Source organism: Equus przewalskii, chromosome 11 (genome assembly GCF_037783145.1).
Source record: "Equus przewalskii isolate Varuska chromosome 11, EquPr2, whole genome shotgun sequence".
NCBI lineage: Eukaryota > Metazoa > Chordata > Mammalia > Perissodactyla > Equidae > Equus > Equus przewalskii.
This window is the reverse complement of record NC_091841.1, coordinates 20,687,584-20,706,699: the sequence shown is the minus strand read 5'-3', so window position 1 is coordinate 20,706,699 and position 19,116 is coordinate 20,687,584. Positions and strand designations below refer to the sequence as shown.

The 19,116-nt window shown below is 41.3% G+C and overlaps 1 protein-coding gene across 6 annotated transcripts; it reads right to left on the bottom strand.

Moving 5' to 3' along the window:
* Nucleotides 1-4,908: 4,908 nt before the first annotated feature.
* FAM111B (FAM111 trypsin like peptidase B) lies at nucleotides 4,909-14,865 on the bottom strand. 6 transcript variants are annotated; one of them, XM_008529188.2, is made up of 5 exons: nucleotides 14,678-14,865; nucleotides 13,824-13,958; nucleotides 13,666-13,715; nucleotides 12,368-12,492; nucleotides 4,909-7,206 (listed from the first exon to the last, which is right to left on the bottom strand). In XM_008529188.2, the coding sequence occupies exons 4-5, from the start codon at nucleotides 12,446-12,448 to the stop codon at nucleotides 5,074-5,076; spliced, it is 2,214 nt and encodes a 737-aa protein (XP_008527410.1). In that variant the 5' UTR covers nucleotides 12,449-12,492; nucleotides 13,666-13,715; nucleotides 13,824-13,958; nucleotides 14,678-14,865; the 3' UTR covers nucleotides 4,909-5,073. The 6 variants fall into 6 exon arrangements, with proteins under 6 accessions (XP_008527410.1, XP_008527412.1, XP_070420087.1 ...); XM_008529190.2 differs by having other exon boundaries at nucleotides 12,368-12,487; nucleotides 14,678-14,798; XM_070563986.1 differs by having other exon boundaries at nucleotides 12,368-12,487; nucleotides 13,824-13,910; nucleotides 14,678-14,798.
* Nucleotides 14,866-19,116: the final 4,251 nt, after the last annotated feature.

The window sequence follows — 19,116 nt, the reverse complement described above, 5'->3', positions numbered from 1 at the left end:
GCCTCTGGTTTTCTCTTCTTGGCTCCCCTTTGCAAGGTCAGATGAAGCCCAGGATGACAAAGCAGCAAAGACAGAAAGGAAAGTGATGGAGAAGCGCCACAGTGGGGCCTCATCTTTAATGATTTGTATGGTCCCAATACAAGTATCTGTTGGAGTAGAAGTCCTGTGCATATGCTGTCTGGGAGAGCTGTTACTCATATCTCATTGACTTTGTCTGAGAATGATAAACCTAAATTCTTCTTTTTAAAAACATTATTAATTCTTTTTGGGGGAACTTTTATATGTGTGCCAAGTATAGTGTTAAGCAATGGGGCTATAAAAAGGAATGTAACGTTGTCCTCACCATCCAATAAGTTACAATGTAATAAATGAGAAAGACAAGTAAAAGGAAATTATAACTCATGGGCTGTAATACAGAAATAAATAGGATGCAGCGGTGGCATGAAGAGGGTTTCAAGGATGCTAGCACAGAGGTGGTGACATTTGAGCTATAGATCCCAAATTCAGATGTGCTTACTGTCACAAAATCCAAGGGTCTATGTATCTGAGTCCTGCAAATCCCAATGATAAGCTATACCTAAAATTTCATTGGAGAGTGCCTCTTACTATAACTACTTAGAACCACAGTTTGTCTGGCCCATCTGGTTGGACCCATCTTTGGTTCAGAGGGATGGGGCAGAGATCATATGGCAGCCAAGCTCAAGCAGTGGCATATGACCAGGTTTCCAGGATTGGCACTGAGAAGGGCAGGCTTCAATTGCCTACTATTAAAAAAAAAATAAGTTTGAAGATCTGATTCACCCAATTAGGAGCTTCCATGAATAATCTTCAGTGGAGATTTAGTTGCAGCAGCAGGATTAAGTGATTTGAAACCTTTTATCTGTGTGATTGTAGCAGGGGCAGTACTGGGCTCCCAGGATTCATCATGAGGGCCCACAGCTTTATGAAAATGTTTAAAGGTTTCCTTTTGGTTAAAGCTATACCTCACCTTTTGTTGTGCGATTGCTCCTTTCAGTTTCAGTAAGTATTGAAACAGGAAATGTCAGTATACATGGTGTGGTAGAGAAATGATGAGTCTAATACTGAGAGTAGATTTCCTATTACTCAGGTAGTGATTAAGAAAGAAGGCTTGTCTCTTGAATAAGCACTTTGGGACCTTGAATTGGCTTATAAGTAAATAATTATAATACAACATATGTCTCACATATTAGTATTGGATAGAAGAATATGGTCACATTTTCCTCAGTAAGTCTACCTCTCTGCCGTCTTTATGGATCTCCTTTGTCAATAAAAGTTCCCATAAATGCAACCGGAAGGCATTCCTTGGCACCACCTAGGAAGTTTCTTGGAAAAAAGTCCAAACTGAATATAATCAGCCTCTAGATCTAACCACTAGTTTACAGGAAATACAGAGACTACAGCTACATATTGAATAACATCACAGGGATGACGCAGCAAAGTCTAGAATGTAGAATATTCTTCAGGACAAATATGACCCACTTTTCTTCAATAAATAAATGTCAGGAAAAAATAAAGAGGAAGGGGGAGTTTACACATTAAAAGTGACTTAAGAGACTCATACAACCAAATATGACGTGTGGACTTTTGATTCTGATTTGAAAAACCCAGATGTAAAACAAAAATTAACAGCAAATTTAGGAGTAGTTAGGGAAAGATATACACTGGCTAAAATTATCATTAAATTTTTGTAAGCATGATGACAGCATTGCAGTTCTATTTTACTAAATACTGCTTAACTTTTTGATTGTGGTAGCAGTTACTCAAGTATATACATTTGCCAGAATTCATATACCTGTATTCATATACCAGAATTCATATACCTGCCAAAAAGTATGTATTTTACTGTACATAAGTCCTCACTTAATAAAAGTAGACTTTAAAAAAGAGTAAGGAATGGCCACAGCAAACAATGGACAAAAAAGACCTCCCTGAAGGACAAAATCTGGGGCTGTGAAGGACAATGATCAAGGCACTTCCAGCTCCAAAAAGCGGTAACCAAGAGTTGCAGTATGAGCTAACCAAAAATGGTTCCCCCTGCCAGAGCTGAGCATCCTGACAAATCCTGCGCAACAGAATTTGACCACTGCTGTGGGATAGTGACTGCTGTAGTTTCCATTCTTCTCTTTTCTGAATAAAAATTTAAGTTCTTGGATTCTGACCATATTCCACTATGGTATATGGGGTGTGTATGTAGTGTGAGGGGGAATGGTCAGATACATCCCTGGACTATGAGGAGCTGCATCCAGATGTGTCAGAGCGAAATGCACATTATCCAGAAATTCTGGACTATTTTGGGAAGTGGGTAAGTGTGCTTTAAGAAGAGTATATATAGATACTAGAGGGGCCAGATGGGTGGGTCTGTGGTTGACACTACTAGTTTATCCAATATCCATTTTCCCTTTATTCAACAGCAATAGCATTTAGGCTGGGCATCTGATCAGCCAGAATAAAAGCTACATTTCACAGCCTGATTTTCAGCTAAATGAGCTCTGTAACCAAATTGTATACAATGGGTACAAGCAGCCATGATACATGCAGTTTCTGGATGGTATTCTTAAGAGGAAAAGGTGCATTCTTCTTTTGCAGTTTCCTGGCTGTGGTGTATATGTGTTGGCTGGAGGTTTTGCAGCCATCTTGGACTGTGTTGCAAGTTGAGGACTGTGGTGTAACCTGATTGAAGACACCCAATATCTTAACATCCCAGAATTCCCACAACCACAGAGTATGTTTAGATTACCAGGTGAGAGAGAAATAAACTTCTCTCATTTAAGCTACTATTGTATTTTTGAAATTCAGCAGTTGTTCCTATATCCTTTGTAATAGACATACAGATCTAGAGTTTCTGAACCAACAATTTCTCTGAGTCAGATTTATGGCTTTTGCACACAGAGACTACCACATATTTGGGCAGTCTAATCAATTAGTAGTTGTTAAGGAGGGTACATCAGAGTGCAAGTAAACAGATTTAACTGAAGGGATTAAGTGCTGGAAAATCTTCAGAATGATACAAGCAGTGGGATTCAGAAGACCAACACTGGAGTTACTGGGTTTGAGAATACAGTCTTAGCTGCAAACCAGGAATCAGGAAGCTGGTTGGATAGGAAGCTGTTACAAACGCCTCTCCACACCATCAAAGTGAATGACTAGACATTGCAATGCTGACTCTGGCTGCTGCTATTGCTGTGATTACTCCTGGGTACCCAGGAAGCTGATGACTAGACCTCACTGAATGTGGCCAAAACTACTATCTCCAGATGCTCACTTTTCTATGACTTAGTTTGCCACAAGATGGAGCAAGAAGAAACATGGCCTACATCTTATTTCCATCTTCCAAATAATAGGCAAGTGCCGGGAGCCGCCCACCAGTCAGCTAAGCCTCTACCCAAGGAGAGAGATGGGGGAACGCACGGCAGACCCTCAGAAGCTGGCGGTCGGCCGCTCCTGATCCTACTCATGCTACTAATCTTAGCAATATTGCTCTTGCTGTTCTTTTTCTGTACATGGGATATCTTGGGAAAAATCTCTCCAAGCAGGGGAAAAAAGCTGATGTAACCTGGCCTTCTAGGGAGGTTTCAGGGAAACAACAGCCTGAAGGGAAAAAAAACGTTCTGACCCCTCCTGGAAAGGCAGTGGGGGAGCCTGGACAGCCCTCCAGGAGGAAGCCTTCTAATAATCAGCCTCTAAGGAGAACATTCCCTCCTCAAGTCCTTCTACGAGGCAGATATTATCTTAGGCCTGTTAGGACAGGAGGTAAATGGTGGCACCCCCCCAGGAGCAGAGGCATACAAAAACTACCCCTTCCTAAGGCAACTCATGATCCTGACAAAGTTGCAAAGAAATATCATAATATATTGACACAGAGGAACTGGGATTATGATGAGGATTGGGAACCCTATAAAATAGTTAATGGTAAAAGAGAAACCCCAAGCACTGTGCCTGTGTGGCTTTCGATCAGACGGAGCTGGGGGCCTGTGTGTATTTGGTCCCCTTACACTTTGCAATACTTCTGCTTTCATTATTACAGGAATAAAGATAGAGGCTTAGGGCCATTCGACCCATGAGGAAATAAATCTAGACGTTACACACTGTTTTGCAACCATTCTTAATCATCTAGACGCCTAGTAGACATATAAAAAAGGTCAATATCTATATTTAAGAAAGGTTGCTTACTTCTCACAGACATACTGTGCTAACATTCTAACAAGATATGCTTATGTACCCATTTTGTTTGCCAAAATTATGTACTGAGATAATTCCATGAAATCATAAACGCATGACCTGGACCCTATATAAGTGCTTGAATGGTTCGAATAAATCAGGCTTGGAAACCTCACTTCCAGTCTCACCGTAACTTCTCTTTTCGCCAACACCGTTCCTCCCTCAGGAACCCTACCGGGTGGAGCTGGACTCCGGCAGGCAAGTGCATCTATTTAAAGGAATCCGACTTATGCCCAGAATCTTAGTTTCAACTTAGACTGAGACAGCTTTTAGCTTTCCAGACTCTGAACATGAGCGGATGGGAATGGAGACTAAGCAATCACTCCTTATATCTGCCAGAGAAGCACAGAATTAAAGAACTGAAAAGCCGGGATTTTCTATTGGCATCTGCAATAGAGGCTGACGTCACAGGCGGCAGAAAAGAGGAAAAAATAAGATTAGCAAAGAACTTTGGGTTTTAGAGGATCAATACACCTTTTTCCCTTAACTCTAACTCTAAATGTATCTTGTTACTCAGAGAACAAGAACCGCTTCACCAGTTAGGAAGATGGGATGGCTGTACCATCCTAGGCATTTAGGGTGGTAAATACCAAATTCTTTGCATATGTCATCAGTGAGCTAAGTATTTTAAGTGAGGCTTGAGATTGTTTCAAATAAAAAAACTCAATCTGGGAAAAAAATCAATATTTATTTTCACTCTAATATGTGTTTTACATATCTAACAAGATTCTGTAAAAGCTGTCTAATTAAAAAAGAATATTCACTATATTTTAAGGAAAGAGCCCCAACTACTCTAAATTATTGGCATATTTTCTTGAAAACAGCATCTTTTTTCTAATGTTCCATGGGTTCCACCTGCTGATCTTGAAGTGACAACTCTTGTTTGTTATTTTTGTCTTCATTTTGATTCTCATTTTTCTCTTCGTTTAATAATTTATAAAAGCTCTCATTTTTCTGTTTAATATCACAAAGAATTGACTGCATAGAATAGCCGAATTCAATGAGGGCATGCACCACATTGCCACACTTATAAAAATGGCCGAAGGAATGTACAGCAACCAATTTGCCAGATTCATTAAACACCGGGGAGCCAGAGGACCCACTAGAAAAACAAGTATCATAGCTAAGTGTGTCACTTCTCCAAACTTCTGATGGGAAACTCCTTTGGGTAAACATAGAGAAAGCACTGTAAGTGGCAGCATTGGGTCCTACCACCTCATCTTGATGATGCTCTGGGTACCTGCTTAACCGCTGATCTCCAGGAATCACAGCACAACCATCTATTGTCTTGATCTCGCTTTCTGGGTGACCAATTAAGTAAATCAAACCATGAGATGGTGGAGGGGAAATTTGTCCAAATAGGCCTGGAGGAAATCCAGTTCCATTTTCTCTTAGTTTTAAAATGGCATAATCTAGAGTTGCATCAGACACTGCAAACCATGGCTCAAGGGAATACCAATTGCTATCAGTAGGATAGAACGTTTTATAAGTGAAAGTTACTTTTGCACATTTGCTTATTATATCTGGCCACAAACTTGGATCTGTGCCTTCTCCCACCATAAGATGTACAACATGTCGACAGGTAAAGATATAACCATCATTGAAGACAAAGCAAGTACCTGTGCCCCTGTTTCCATTATTGTTCCACGTCATGAACCCAACTGACTTACTAAGATGAATAAGATGTTCACAGGTGGCAACTGAAGTAGAATTTTTAGTCACTTTTCCGAAGTTTTTTTTATATATGTTGAATTGTTTAAACGTTGACAGTTTTGTTTTTTTCTGCTCTTCCCGAAAATACTTTCTTATCCGGAGTGCCTCTTCATTAAAATTCGGATATTGATGCATTATAACTTGGTCCAACATTTGGAAATTCTTTATCAAGAGATTAATTGCCTTCCTCTGGATATCCTCATCAATAGCAAAATGCACAGCCTTATGGGGCCTTTGCCTAACTCGTGAGATTTTCTCCCTATATCTTCTGTTGAAATTATTGTTGTAATAATGCCTAACTCTGACAATAGTCCGGCATTTTTTACCTTCAATATCATGCCCTAGACTCTGAGGTGGCAGAATTTCTTCTCTGTTGTGTTCTGCATCTTCAGTCGTTGCATCTTTCTCTTGTTCATGGACCTTGATCTTATTCTGTATCGGATGCGAGGGACTGATTTCATCAGTGGCATTTTCATTCTCCCGTTTAATTTTTCTACAGGTACCTTTTCTGACAGATCTTTTTTTAAAAATGTCCATTTCTAAGACTTTTTCAGATACTTCATCCACCATGGACTGTTTTCCATGAATTTTATTATGACCTTCCATTAGTTTCCATTCAAATTTGTCTAGGTCAGACCGAAATCGGCCATCCTTGCACAGGGCTTCTTTGATAGTCTCACCCTTCAAGGCATAGATACAAAGTGTACTTCCTCTTTCATGAAGTTCCTTGATCTTAAGAATCTTCTTTATTGACTTCCCAACAGCAACGATGTGAAAAAGAATGCATTCGATGTTTGGATTTTCACATTGGCGTAATATCTGATCATCTTCTTCCTGGTTACTCTTTCTTTGACCAAACGTTATTTTAAAATGGGAACCTTTAGGTAGGCACTTGAGAGGCATTCCTAAATTTACATATCCTTCTATTGTTTTTTCTTCATAAGCAATAATGTTCTTATTAAAATGATTCTCCATCCTTTCACTGAAATTGTCATTAGCTTTCAAAGCTGAGTAGATATTCTCATTGAGTTCACCATATGTTGTAAATATACTACGGTCTGATTTCCTGGAGCTGTCATTCAAAGTAAAGGTGAAACAACATTTTTTATTGGTGCTCAGATTTGGGTTCTGAATTTCATGGGATGTTTCTTGCTTAATAACTTCACTTTTAAGCTTAACGGTGCCACTACCCTCTCTTGTGTCAACTAGAGAATGATCAACAGGTGTGCCAGAACATGTCTGCTTCACGACATCCTTAAAAAATGAAAGATTAAAAATTTAATAAGAACCACATTTAATAGTAATGTTTCATATTTTTCTAATTATAAAACTAATAAATATTCTGAATAAAAATTGGATAATAAAATAGACAATGTATAATGGAGAAAATATATCAATCATTATTCCATTACCAGAGATAACCACTGTACATTTTATTTGTTTCTATTATTTTACATGCAGTTATAAATCTTATGATTCTTAAATTATACTATACTGCATATGAGTTTATTTTTCACTAAGCAGTCTGCCAATGCTTTCATGTGTCATTAAACAACCTTTGAAAACACAATTTGAGGGTCCATATGATATTTCACTGTACAATAATTTCGAATCCATTCTTCTATTGCTGGATATTTAGCTTGTTTCCAATTTTTTACTGCTCTAAATGTGACAAATCTCTATACATAAAACATTTTGTTTGCATATCTGAATATTTCCTTAGGCCAGAATCCCAGCAGTGGAAATATTGAGACTAAGGTTATAAGAGTACTTCACAACATATATACTGCCACACTGCTTTCCAGGAAAGTTGGGTCAACTCACACTGTCCCTTCTCCCCTGCTGCCCAAGGAGATCAACCACATGGCTGACTCCTCAAAAGGATTTCAGTACTATTATTTTAAATGTTCATCAATTGATAGATGAAATGCCATCTAAGTTAACTGTTTTTTAAATTTGCATTTATTTACTTACTAGTGAAGTTGGACTTATTTAACACATCTTTTGCACAGTTGAAACATCACCTTTCAAAAATTCCCATTAAGTATCTGTTTAGCTTCTATTCTGTACATGATTCAACAGCACTCTGGGAATGTACTAAAATGATTGATAAATCACAGGATTGATATGTATACAAATCAATTTACATTTTCATATACAAACATACATATTCAAAACATATACATATACAATCAGTTGGCAATAGCCTAGGAAAAAGTATTGATAACCTGATGGCAAGAGGAATGAAAAACAAGGATGTAAATGAAAAATATTACACCGTAGGAGTCAAGAGAACTTGCCTGGGAATTATTGTGGAATCTGAAGTCTTAGACCTACTCTATATGAATAGAGGAATAAAGCTAGACAGAGTAAAGTCAGAAAGGACACCTGAGCTTGGTTTATTTAGGAGGAAAGTGCAATGGAATGGGCTTAGGTTCTGGGCATGTGAATTTCTTCTCATGGTGCTTTCCTATTCTTTCATGTTTTCAACTACTATTTATTGTCCAAATCTCTATCTGCAACAATATCCTCTCTTTTGAGATCCAGATATAAGATTCCGTTGCCTATTTGACGTCTACTCTGGAACACATAGGGGCATTTCACTCTCAACACTTTCAAAAGCAAACCAAACCCTTTCAAAACCAGAGTCATAAAACTTACTGCTCATCATTCCTTTCTTCCTGTGTTTCCTGAGTCTGTTAATGGTGCCATCACCCACTCAACCACCTAAGCTAGCACCCTATGAATCATCCTCATCCTGAGTTTCTTCCTCTAATTTATCTCTTATATGCCACTTTTTTAAAACTAGGAAACATACTACACATACAAAAGCAGTATATGACATATCCTATATTTTAAATAATAATAAACATCTATGTATCTGCCACCCAGCTTAAGAAATAGCATATTACATTTCACTAGAAGCCTTCAGTATGCCCCTCCTTCATATCTCCCTTTCTCATTCTCATAGACAACTATTCCTGAATTTGTTTAAAAATTATGTTTCTTTAGAGACATACACATACCTAGTAAAATTATAAGTAACCATATGTTTTGCCTGTTTTTGATTCTATATAAATGCATCCTACTGAATGTGTACTTCTCTGATTTCGTTTGCTATTTTTTTGAGGTTCATTCCAGTTGACGGAGTCCTATATTCACTTTCACAGTTAAACAGAATCCACTGAAGAAATGAACTGTTTATGCGTATTTCAGTTGTTCCCAGGGTTTCTCTGCTAAAAATAGTGATGCAGTTCGGCTATGAAGATCTTTGAATATGTTTCCTGGTGCACATGTGCAAGAGCGTCTCTCAGGTATAGACTTAAGAGTGGAATTGCTCAACTATTCTTCCCATTTTTTCTAAATTTATATTCTCTTGCTTTGTTGTCTTCTTTCAGATCGATTTTTCTTCCTCATTCTATTTTCCCTCCAAATAATTTGGAAGTTTTACATTATACTTTTGTTCTGTAAGTGGATGCCCTAGACAAGTACTGTCCAATAGAATTTTCTGCAATGATGGAAATGTTGAGCATCTACACTGCCCAACATGGCAGCCACGTGTCGCTATTGACTAGTTGAAATGTGGTTAGTGCAACTGAGAATCTGAATTGTTCACTTTTTTCAATATTTAACTTTAATTAAATTGAATTTAAATTTAAATAGCCACATGTAGCTAGTGTATTGAACAGTGTAGCGCTAGGTATTTTAACATGAATATTTAACTTAAAGTTTCAATTAAACCCCTCTTCCTAAATAATACAAGAATAAAAACTGTAAATACTTGTTCTTTACTTACAGAATAAAATCCAAATACCTAAGCATGAAGTTCAAGGAAGTAAAAGATACTGCAGCTATCTTCCAAAAAGCTATTCTACCTCTCTCATTTTTTAGTGCTATAAATGTGTAAAGAGGGGCTGGCCCAGTGGCGTGGCGGTTAAGTTCACGTGCTTCGCTTCAGTGGCCCTGGGTCTGCAGGTTTGGATCCCAGACATGGACCTAGCACCACTTGTCAAGCCACGCTGTGGTGACATCCCCCATAAAATAGAGGAAGATTAGCACAGATGTTAGCTCAGCAACAATCTTCCTCAAGCAAAAAAGAAGAAGATTGGCAACAGATGTTAGCTCAAGGCCAATCTTCCTCACTAAAAAAAAATTTTTTTTAAAGTGTATAGAAATGAATTCCTGCCAGCTCAGAATAGATCTTGATTGCTTTAAGTGCCCCCTTAGCCACAAGCTTTTGTGCAAGAATGGTTGAGCTACTTAGCTTGAAACAATCAGATGGCAAAGAGAAGTTTTCTCAGGCTACCAGGATAGATTCATTATCTGGATGGTCAAAAACGCAGATATGAACCCTGAAATTACTGAACCTACATGGTCACTATGTAGAAAGCCAGCCAGAGGCTTGAAATGAAAAACAGAGTGTAGAGATTGAAAACATAAATAAGTTGGGGCAGGCCTGGCGGTGTAGTGGTTAAGTTCATGTGCTCCCCTTCAGCAGCCTGGAGTTTGCTGGTTTGGATCCCAGGTATGGACCTATGCACCGCTTATCAAGCCATGCTGTGGCAGGCATCCCACATATAAAGTAGAGGAAGATGGGCACAGATGTTAGCTCAGGGCCAATCTTCCTCAGCAAAAAGAGGAGGATTGGTGAAGGATGTGAGCTCAGGGTTAATCTTCCTCAAAAAAGAAAAAAGGAAAAAGAAAACATAAATAAGTCCTTGAAAATAATTGTGTACTGCTAAATTAAAGCTCAGCTGATCTCTGGACTTTCCAGATGCATGAACTAATGAAATCCATTTTTTTTTCCCTCCATGGGGCTAAAAGTGTCTCGTTTTGTAATAATGCTATACAAGCTAAATAAATATTAGCAAATAATGCTGATACCAACGATGGATTTCACCATATATAATATTTGAATGGAAGCATATTTTTAAACAGTGTTTCTCAAATTTTAATATGCATAGGAATGACCTGGGTATATTGTTAAAATGTAGATCACGCAGGTCTAACAAGCTCTCAGGTGCTATCAATGCTGCTGGGGTATGGACCACACCTTGAGCAGCAAGGCCACAGACTTCCTTAATCCAGAGCAGCACTGTCCAGTGGAGCTTTCTGCAATGATGGAAATGTTCTATATCTGCCTTGTCCAATATGGCAGCCATTAGCCACACATGGTGACTGAGCACTTGAAAGGTGGCTAGTGCATGGAGGAAATTAATTTTAAATTTTATTTAATTTTAATCTAATGAATCCATTTTATTATTTCACAATTGCAGGATTTTTCTCCCTGACAAAATGAAAACTTTTTATTGATATAAAGCCTATTGTGATCTTGTACTAAACTATCTTGCCAGCATTATTTGTCTACCATATTCTTGAATTCTCCTTATATACCATCAAGTCTAACTATACTGTTCCTCAACTCTGTTTTCATGTGTACATGACTCAGACTATTCCCTCATGCTTCATCCACTTCCCTGGTGAAGTTTTAATCATTAAGATCTTTCTCGTATGGTATTGCCTTAATTTTTTGAGTATGAATTAAGCATCCTCCTCTCTGCACTCCAAAAGCTCTTGTTGATATCTCCACTTAGTATTATCATTTTGCATATTTTTTTTTAAAGATTGGCACCTGAGCTAACATCTGTTGCCCATATTTTTCTTTTTTTTTCTTCTGCTTCTCTCCAAAGCACCCCAGTACATAGTTGTGTATTCTGGGTTGTAGGTCCCTCTGGTTGTGCTATATGGGACACCACCTTAACATGGCTTGAGGAGTGGTGCCATGTCCACGCCCAGGATCCAGACCAGTGAAACCCTGGGCTGCTGAAGCAGAGAACACGAACCCAACCACTCAGCCACGGGGCTGGCCCCTCATTTTTCAAATTTTGAGTAAAATAGTGTGTTGATCAAAAACCAGACCCCAAAGTGTGATTGCCTGGATTCAAATCCTCACTCCGAAGTCTAGTACTTTTCACCTTTAAGGAAGTTGGATTTCACTTTCTTCATTTGTAAAATAAGGATGATAATAACATCTATTGTATAGAGTTTTATTAAACGTTAAATGAGATAATCCATAGGAAGTAACAAGCATCATTCCAGGCACATAGTAACTTCTCAGTAAATATTAACTATGTTATTATTTTTCGTCTGTCTATATTGTCAATGATAGTAAGTGTCTACACTGTTTATCAGTTACCATGTTGTCTAACAAGGCACTTTTTGCATTAATAACTTATACACTATCATTTTGTTTTACAGGCACTTATGTGTATGATCTCTCCAAATATATTTTAAACCACACAAAAGAAGGGATTATAACTGCCATTCTTTATGAACTTATCCCCTTCCAGGATCCTAATATAGCGCTATAGTCAGAGTGCTGCTCCCGCGAAGGGTTGTTAAAAAGTAGACTTACCTCTGAAACTTTAGGTCTGGTACTCTGGTCATTTCCTGTAGCACTGAATGACTTGTTCTCTTCAGGCTTCATGGAATTCATGATGATATCCAAGAGAAGGTAAGTCACTTCCTCTGCTGGCTAAGCTAGACAGACAAAGATTGGATTAACCTCCTACTTGAAATGACTAAAAAAATAAGAAAAGACAGATGAAAGAATAGCTTTCAAACACTAGACATCAGGCAGCATAGAACAATGATCTCTGATCCGTACGAGAGAGAAATCAAATGAAGTAAGCCTTATGGATGTCTGGCTTACTGCCTGGGGAGTGTTTCTAGGCTACAGCCCAAAGAGAAAAAGCACAATAGAGCCTGGCAATTTCCCTGAGTTGGGAAGATACGCTGTGAGTCGTGGGATGCCTACATGATTGGAATTTGTAGGGCAGAGTACGATAGAGAAGAGAGCTACAGCTATACAGACAGCGTCGGAGATCTGTAGTGGGTACCCTGCAAATTTCAGCTAAATACTGAGGAGTGCAGGCGTGTGATGAAACTAATGGAAGCCAGGGGAAGAACCACCCAAAGGAAAAAGATGGAACGAATCTGAAGTTCACAGAGGGCTGAGAATAGTTTCTGTTCCCAAAAGTGAAACTGGAAAACATCATAATTCATGAGGTATCAGGTAGAGTATTCAGAAAGGTGTTGCCTCGATAGTGGGACAAAATTAGCTCTAGACTACAGGCTGCTCTGGTCCCACCTAGACAAAGTTTAAGAGGAAGCATTGGGGGGCAGGCCCTGTGGCCAAGTGGTTAAGTTCCCGTGCTCCGCTTCAGTAGCCCAGGGTTTTGTCGGTTCAGATCCTGGGCGCAGACGTGGCACCACTCATCAAGCCATGCTGAGGTGGCATCCCACATAGCACAAACAGAGGCATTCACAACTAGAACATACAGCTATATACTGGGGGACTTTGGGGAGAAGAAGAAGAAGAAGAAAAAAAAGAAAAAGAATAGCAACAGATGCTAGCTCAGGTGCCAATCTCTAGAAACAATAATAATAACAATAAGGCATTAAAAATAAAAGCAAGTCTTGCACAGATAAAACTGTTTGCAAATAACATAACTGTGTGCTACAACAAAGCTCAAGAATATTGATAGGAATATAACAATTTCTAGCACACAAAGATGTGAAGTTAATGAAGCTTAATATCCAATAAAAAATTATCAGGTATAAAAAGAAACAAGAATGTATGACGCATCATGAGGAGAGAAATCAAGTGACACAGATGAAACAAGTAGACAAGTACATTAGAACAATTATTACCTTGGATTTCTGGCTAAATGGAGTAACAGGAACCGGATTTTCCCTCAAGTCTGAAAACAAAACAAGCCAAAATGGGCAATATACGTGAAACAATAATTTACAAAGAACTGGACATCACGCAATTAAAGACAGTGACAAATGAGGTGCAATCTACTTACTCCAGCTGACTCCTTGAGAGATACCAGGCCAGGGCGCACCGAGAGGAGGCAAGAGTCAGCTGGGATTCCTGACTTGAAGAGATAGAGCTGAGAGACCAAGGTGGCAAGAGTTAACAGGACACAGAAGGAAGAGACCTGCACAAAGAGAGAACTCCGGATATGAAGAGGGTTCCCTTCAAATATTCAGCTGAGAACAGATCAGAGCAACAATGGAGGAAACTACCTAAGGCCTGGAAAGAACTACCCCAAAACGTCAAACTCTCTCCCTACACACCTCTTGGATCTTAGCTTCCTCATTTGTAAATTAAGGACTTTGGTTCAGATCAAACTTTTAATATTCCTGTGAATTACTTCCTCTGAGCTTGTTAAAAAAGAAGATACCATGGGGAAGCCAGGTGGTGTAGTGGTTAAGTTCGACCACCATGGCCCAGGGTCCATGGTTCCGATCCCAAGTGTGGACCTGGCACCGCTTGTCAAGCCACGCTGTGGCAGCATCCCACATAAAATAGACGAGGATTGGCACAGGTGTTAGCCAGCGACAATCTTCCTCAAGCAAAAAGAGGAAGATTGGCAACAGATGTTAGCTCAGCGACAATCTTCCTCACAACAAAAAAGAGGAAGATACCAGGTTCTACCCTCAAGACTATCTCAAAGTGTCTTTCCAGGAGTAAATCTCTGGGGAGTTTTACTTCGAAGCTGGGGAGCAGAAAGGAGATTCCCACAACCGAAAGCTGCCTTTCTTCCCTTCCCCCGAAAACCCCTTTGGTTCCTGCCTGAGGTCCTTCTGCGCAGTGCCCTTGATAACCACCCCGTAAGAACTCCACGTTCAACTCAAGACCAGAAGAACCACTCACAGAAGCGGAGAATCTGCCCCAAAAGTGCCGGCGAAGGCCACACTGGGATTCGCAAGAACTGCAGAGATGGCGCTCAGCTGGCTCTTTCCCGGAATTTACGCGGGCTCACAGGAATGGGTGTGGGATATGACATCATCTGGCCAACGGACGGCAAGGTTGCAGGAGCTGTCCGCGCTCATTGGACCACTGAGTGGGGCGGTGAGAAAGAATGGGGATGGACCTCAGGGGGCGGGCTGCCGCTACGGGCGGGCCCGCAGGAGATGCATATCCACCCGCCCCACTTGTCCTGATGATCCGGCTTGGTCCCACCCCTCCACTCACTGCCCACATTCGGTCCACGGCCAGCTTCCGTGTTCGGGGGCAAACTTGGAGCACTCGCTTCCTTCCCTCCATCCCTTCCGCCTATCCGCTTCGGCTGTCGCCAGGAGAAGAGCTGAGCGAGTGCTGGGCGGGAATAGGAGGAGCTGGCGGATTCGTGCTCTCCGCGGGGCTCTCGATCCGGGGCAGCTGCGCAGAGCAGGAGCAGCGCGCCCGGGGTCGAAGCTGCAGGGCTAACAGTCCGGCCACCGGTGCTTTGTGCGCGGTGGTTGATGCCCCTCAGCCGCTGCGGGGTGGGCGGCAGCGGTGGGAGGAGGATCCAGGACCGAAGCCTGCAGCTGCTGCAGAGCTCCCCGAGACCTGGCGGAGGCTCCTGCCGGGAAATTTGAGCGTCCGCGTGCCTCGCTTCACCAGCTTCCAGCGGCCAGAATGGCCGAAAGCAAGCAGCTTCTGCGGTGGCGTCTAGTCGGGCTTGGCTCCCCTCTGCAAATGAGCCAACTTCGCCGAGAGGCTGATGCACATAGACTCTGTCAACCAGGAGGACGGGGCAGCACCTGCACGCCTGGTTTCCTAGACGTTGCATTAGGACATGGCACAACTTTACCGCCCTGATGGAGGACGCCAAAGTTAGGTATCTCCAAACTGACCATCAAAGAAGTGCTTTGCAAGGGGCTTGAGAAAACATCTTACAGTTTAAGAACCTAAATTTAGGTTCTTAAGAACCTTCAGTATTGGGTACTTTTGTGAGTGTGTTGTGGTGAGGAAGATTGTCCCTGAGCTAACACCTGTGGCAATCTTGCTCTATTTTTGTATGTGGGATGCCTCAACAGCACAGATCCACCAGTGGTGTGTAGGTCCGCCCTGGGATCTCAGCAGTGAACTGCGTGTTGCTAAAGCAGAGCGTGCCAACTTAACCACTATGCCACCAGCTGGCCTCTTGGGTGCTATTTTTGAAAGGCTGGTCAAAGAAGGGGAAAATATGATTGGTGGGTGATGATAGTGACATTTCTTTCGTAATTCATAGAAGAATAGATATTTATGTAAAAGTTGATGGTGTTGGTGGAAGAATTGTGAAAGCTTTCCCGAACTTGTCTTGATATAAAACATACACAGAGAAGCTACAATCACTGCTTAAACTCCAGGTGATCTGTGGGATTTGGAGAGAGTAAACTTTAGAAGCAAACGGTAAAAATAATATCAAAAAATTAAAAGAGAAAAGAGGAAAAACTATGATAGGTTACCAAATCACTGTTATTCCTTAAATCATCCTAAAGTGTCACAGGTGACCGGTTGGTGACCAGTACCAACATCTATCTGGATGGAGAACAACTTATTGCACAAGGGGTCTTGCTGATTCGCTTTTCTTTATAGAATCTGGAGACATTAAAAAGTTATGAAAAGCATGAGGTGGTGGAGAAGGGTGCTCCTGAAATTGTCAGACATCTCTGGGGACTGAGAATTTGCCCTGGAAGGGAACATACCTTAAGGAGCGCTTGCATATGCCATTGGCACTAAATACCTTGCAGGCCATAGTCAAGAGTCTGGATTTTATTATAAATGTGAGAAGTATTCTATACAGAGAATTTGAAACAAGGGAGTAATATAACCTGATTTAAAAAAAAAAATCACTGGGAGCTGTGTGGACAAAAACGCTGAATGGACAAGAGTAGATACAAAAGGAGAAGGTGGTTAAGAAGCTATCCTGGCACTCCAAAGATGTGGGAGGCATGACCTCGGGTGGTATGGTGGAGGTGTGAAAAGTGGTTGGATGCTTCATAGATTTGGAAGGGCAAGTCCACAAGCTTTGTTCATGGATAGGGTGTTTCAGAAACAAGAGAAAAAGAGGGCTAGGTGATGATTTCTGGGCTTCTGACTTGAGCAACTAGAAGGATAAAGTCTCCATTAACTGATATGGGGAAATCTGAGGAAGGAGCTGCTGTGGGTACTATGAATGGTTGTGTGTGTGTGTGAGAATAAGTCTACTTTTGATATGTTGACTTAGAGATGCTAATCCACTCCAACTGAAAGATAAGGAGTGAAGTGGAAGGATTCACATTCAACACATGATGGTGAATCCCCAGGGAGGGTCAAGAACGGACAGGGACTCAACATGGGAGGGAAGAACGTAGCCCAAAATAGAGAAAGAGAGAGAGAGAGGCAGAGAAGGAGAAGCTTGGACTTAGGATGGTAATGATGTTGGCCATTAACTGAGAAGTATATCTGAACTACAGTGAGAATTAAAAGGAAAAGAACTCCACAGGGTGATATCTCAGCAGAAGATAAAGAAAAATCCTGCCTTGCTTCCCAGGTGCCCTGTTTCTTAAGGGATGTGTGGATTTTTACTTTCCAGTAGACTACTTTTGTCTATTTGTAATGGCATCCCAACCAGCACATGCTTTCTGTCAATCTTAGTGTCATGGCTCCTTGATCCTAGCTAATAGCTGATGCTTCTACTCCCTCTTCATTTACTCATCACTGGAATAAGCACAGAACCACATTCTTGGAATAATTAGCCTGATGCTATTTTAAGTGGCGGTCTTCTATTTCTGCCTTAAATGTAAAACTGACCCTTACAAGAAAACCGTCTAGAGTTGGCTGAGTCAGAACCTATTGGTTTGCAGTAGACCTCCAGCTTTGCTTTCCTACTCAAGGCTGTGCTCTGAGAGCTTTAATGCAAACCCAGTGACAGAATAGGGAGTGCTCAAGGAATCAGCAAGGAATTTTCTCTCTCTCTCTCCAGTAAGAGAAGTATCCACTGCACCCCACGTGGACTTAGCCTGGGGCTGAGACAGAGGGAGTGAGCTGGGTGGTTTGATCTCCACCCTCTTACAGCGGGCCTTGAGTCTCTCAGCTCAGAACTCAGCTGGGCCAGACTCAGGCCAAACCAAGAGGCCCAGAGATTGGAACTTCTCCCCAAATCCCCTCCCCTGGTGACTCGAATTTTGAAGGAGCCTGATTTTATCAAGCGCTTCCTAGAGGGAAATCCTTCTCTATGGGGGCCGAGGGGCCTACAGGCATTTCAGGTTCTAGGGCCTGGAGATGGATGAATACTTTAGTTCAACCCTTGTAAGGGGTGTGTTTGGTAGTTGACTCAGTTTGGTCTCATTTGATCATTGAAGTCACCCTTTAGGGTAGTTGTGACTTTTGCCCCCATTTCACAAATTAGGAAACAGGATAGTTAGCTGGAAACCACAGGACTAGTTGGGGCCACAGTAGAGAAGTCCAGGAGTTTAACCTTAGGGCCTCATAGCCTCTTAGGATCCTGCATGGAGACCTTGGGCAAGTTCCCTTCCTTCTTGGGGGTCTCAGTTCCCTATTTGTAAATTAAAGCGATCTGTTCGTTTGTGATCCCAGTCCAATTGTTTTAAACTTAGTACTTGTTTTTTTAAAAGGCCAATTCTAGGAATTAACCCCAATATATTTAAGTTCAATAGTTCTGGGGTGAGGCCTGTAATCTGCATCTTTTAACAAGCAGAGGCATCAAGAGACCCACCTGAGAAATTCAAACCAGTGCTTCCCAAAGTTTAGGATGCATCAGAATCCTCTGGTGAGCTTATGGAAACACATTCTGAGCTCCCTCTGCAGAGATCCTGATTGCTTAAGGCTGGACTGTGGCCCCATAACTTGCATGTCTCAAGAGAGATGCCAATGCTGCTGCTGACCCTCTTCAAAGCCAATGGTTAATTTTATCTAACAAAACTTATTCTAAATACCTTACAAATACTACCTAATTTAATCCTCATAATAACCATAAGAGGCAGCTACTGTTATTCCCACTTCAAAGGAAACTGTGGCCATAGAGATGGCAAGCAATTGCCCTCAAAAAACACACAGCTATTAGCAGAGCCAGGATTACAGGACGAGCAGTCAGGCACAGTGACCTTAGCTCAGAGGCATTCTTCTCTCTTGTTCCAGTGAGCCTCCACGACTCCATCCCACCCTTTCTCTCTCCCTTCCTGGTCTGAACCCGGCTCTCCCTACTCCGTCACTACTCTCCCTACTCCCTCACTCAGTGCCCACGGGTCAGTCCTAGGAACGAGATCAGCGGGGGCAGCCTCCTTCTAGGACCGCCCTGGCACTCGAACACAACCCCTAAGAACCGCGCCCTGTCTTCACCCCGT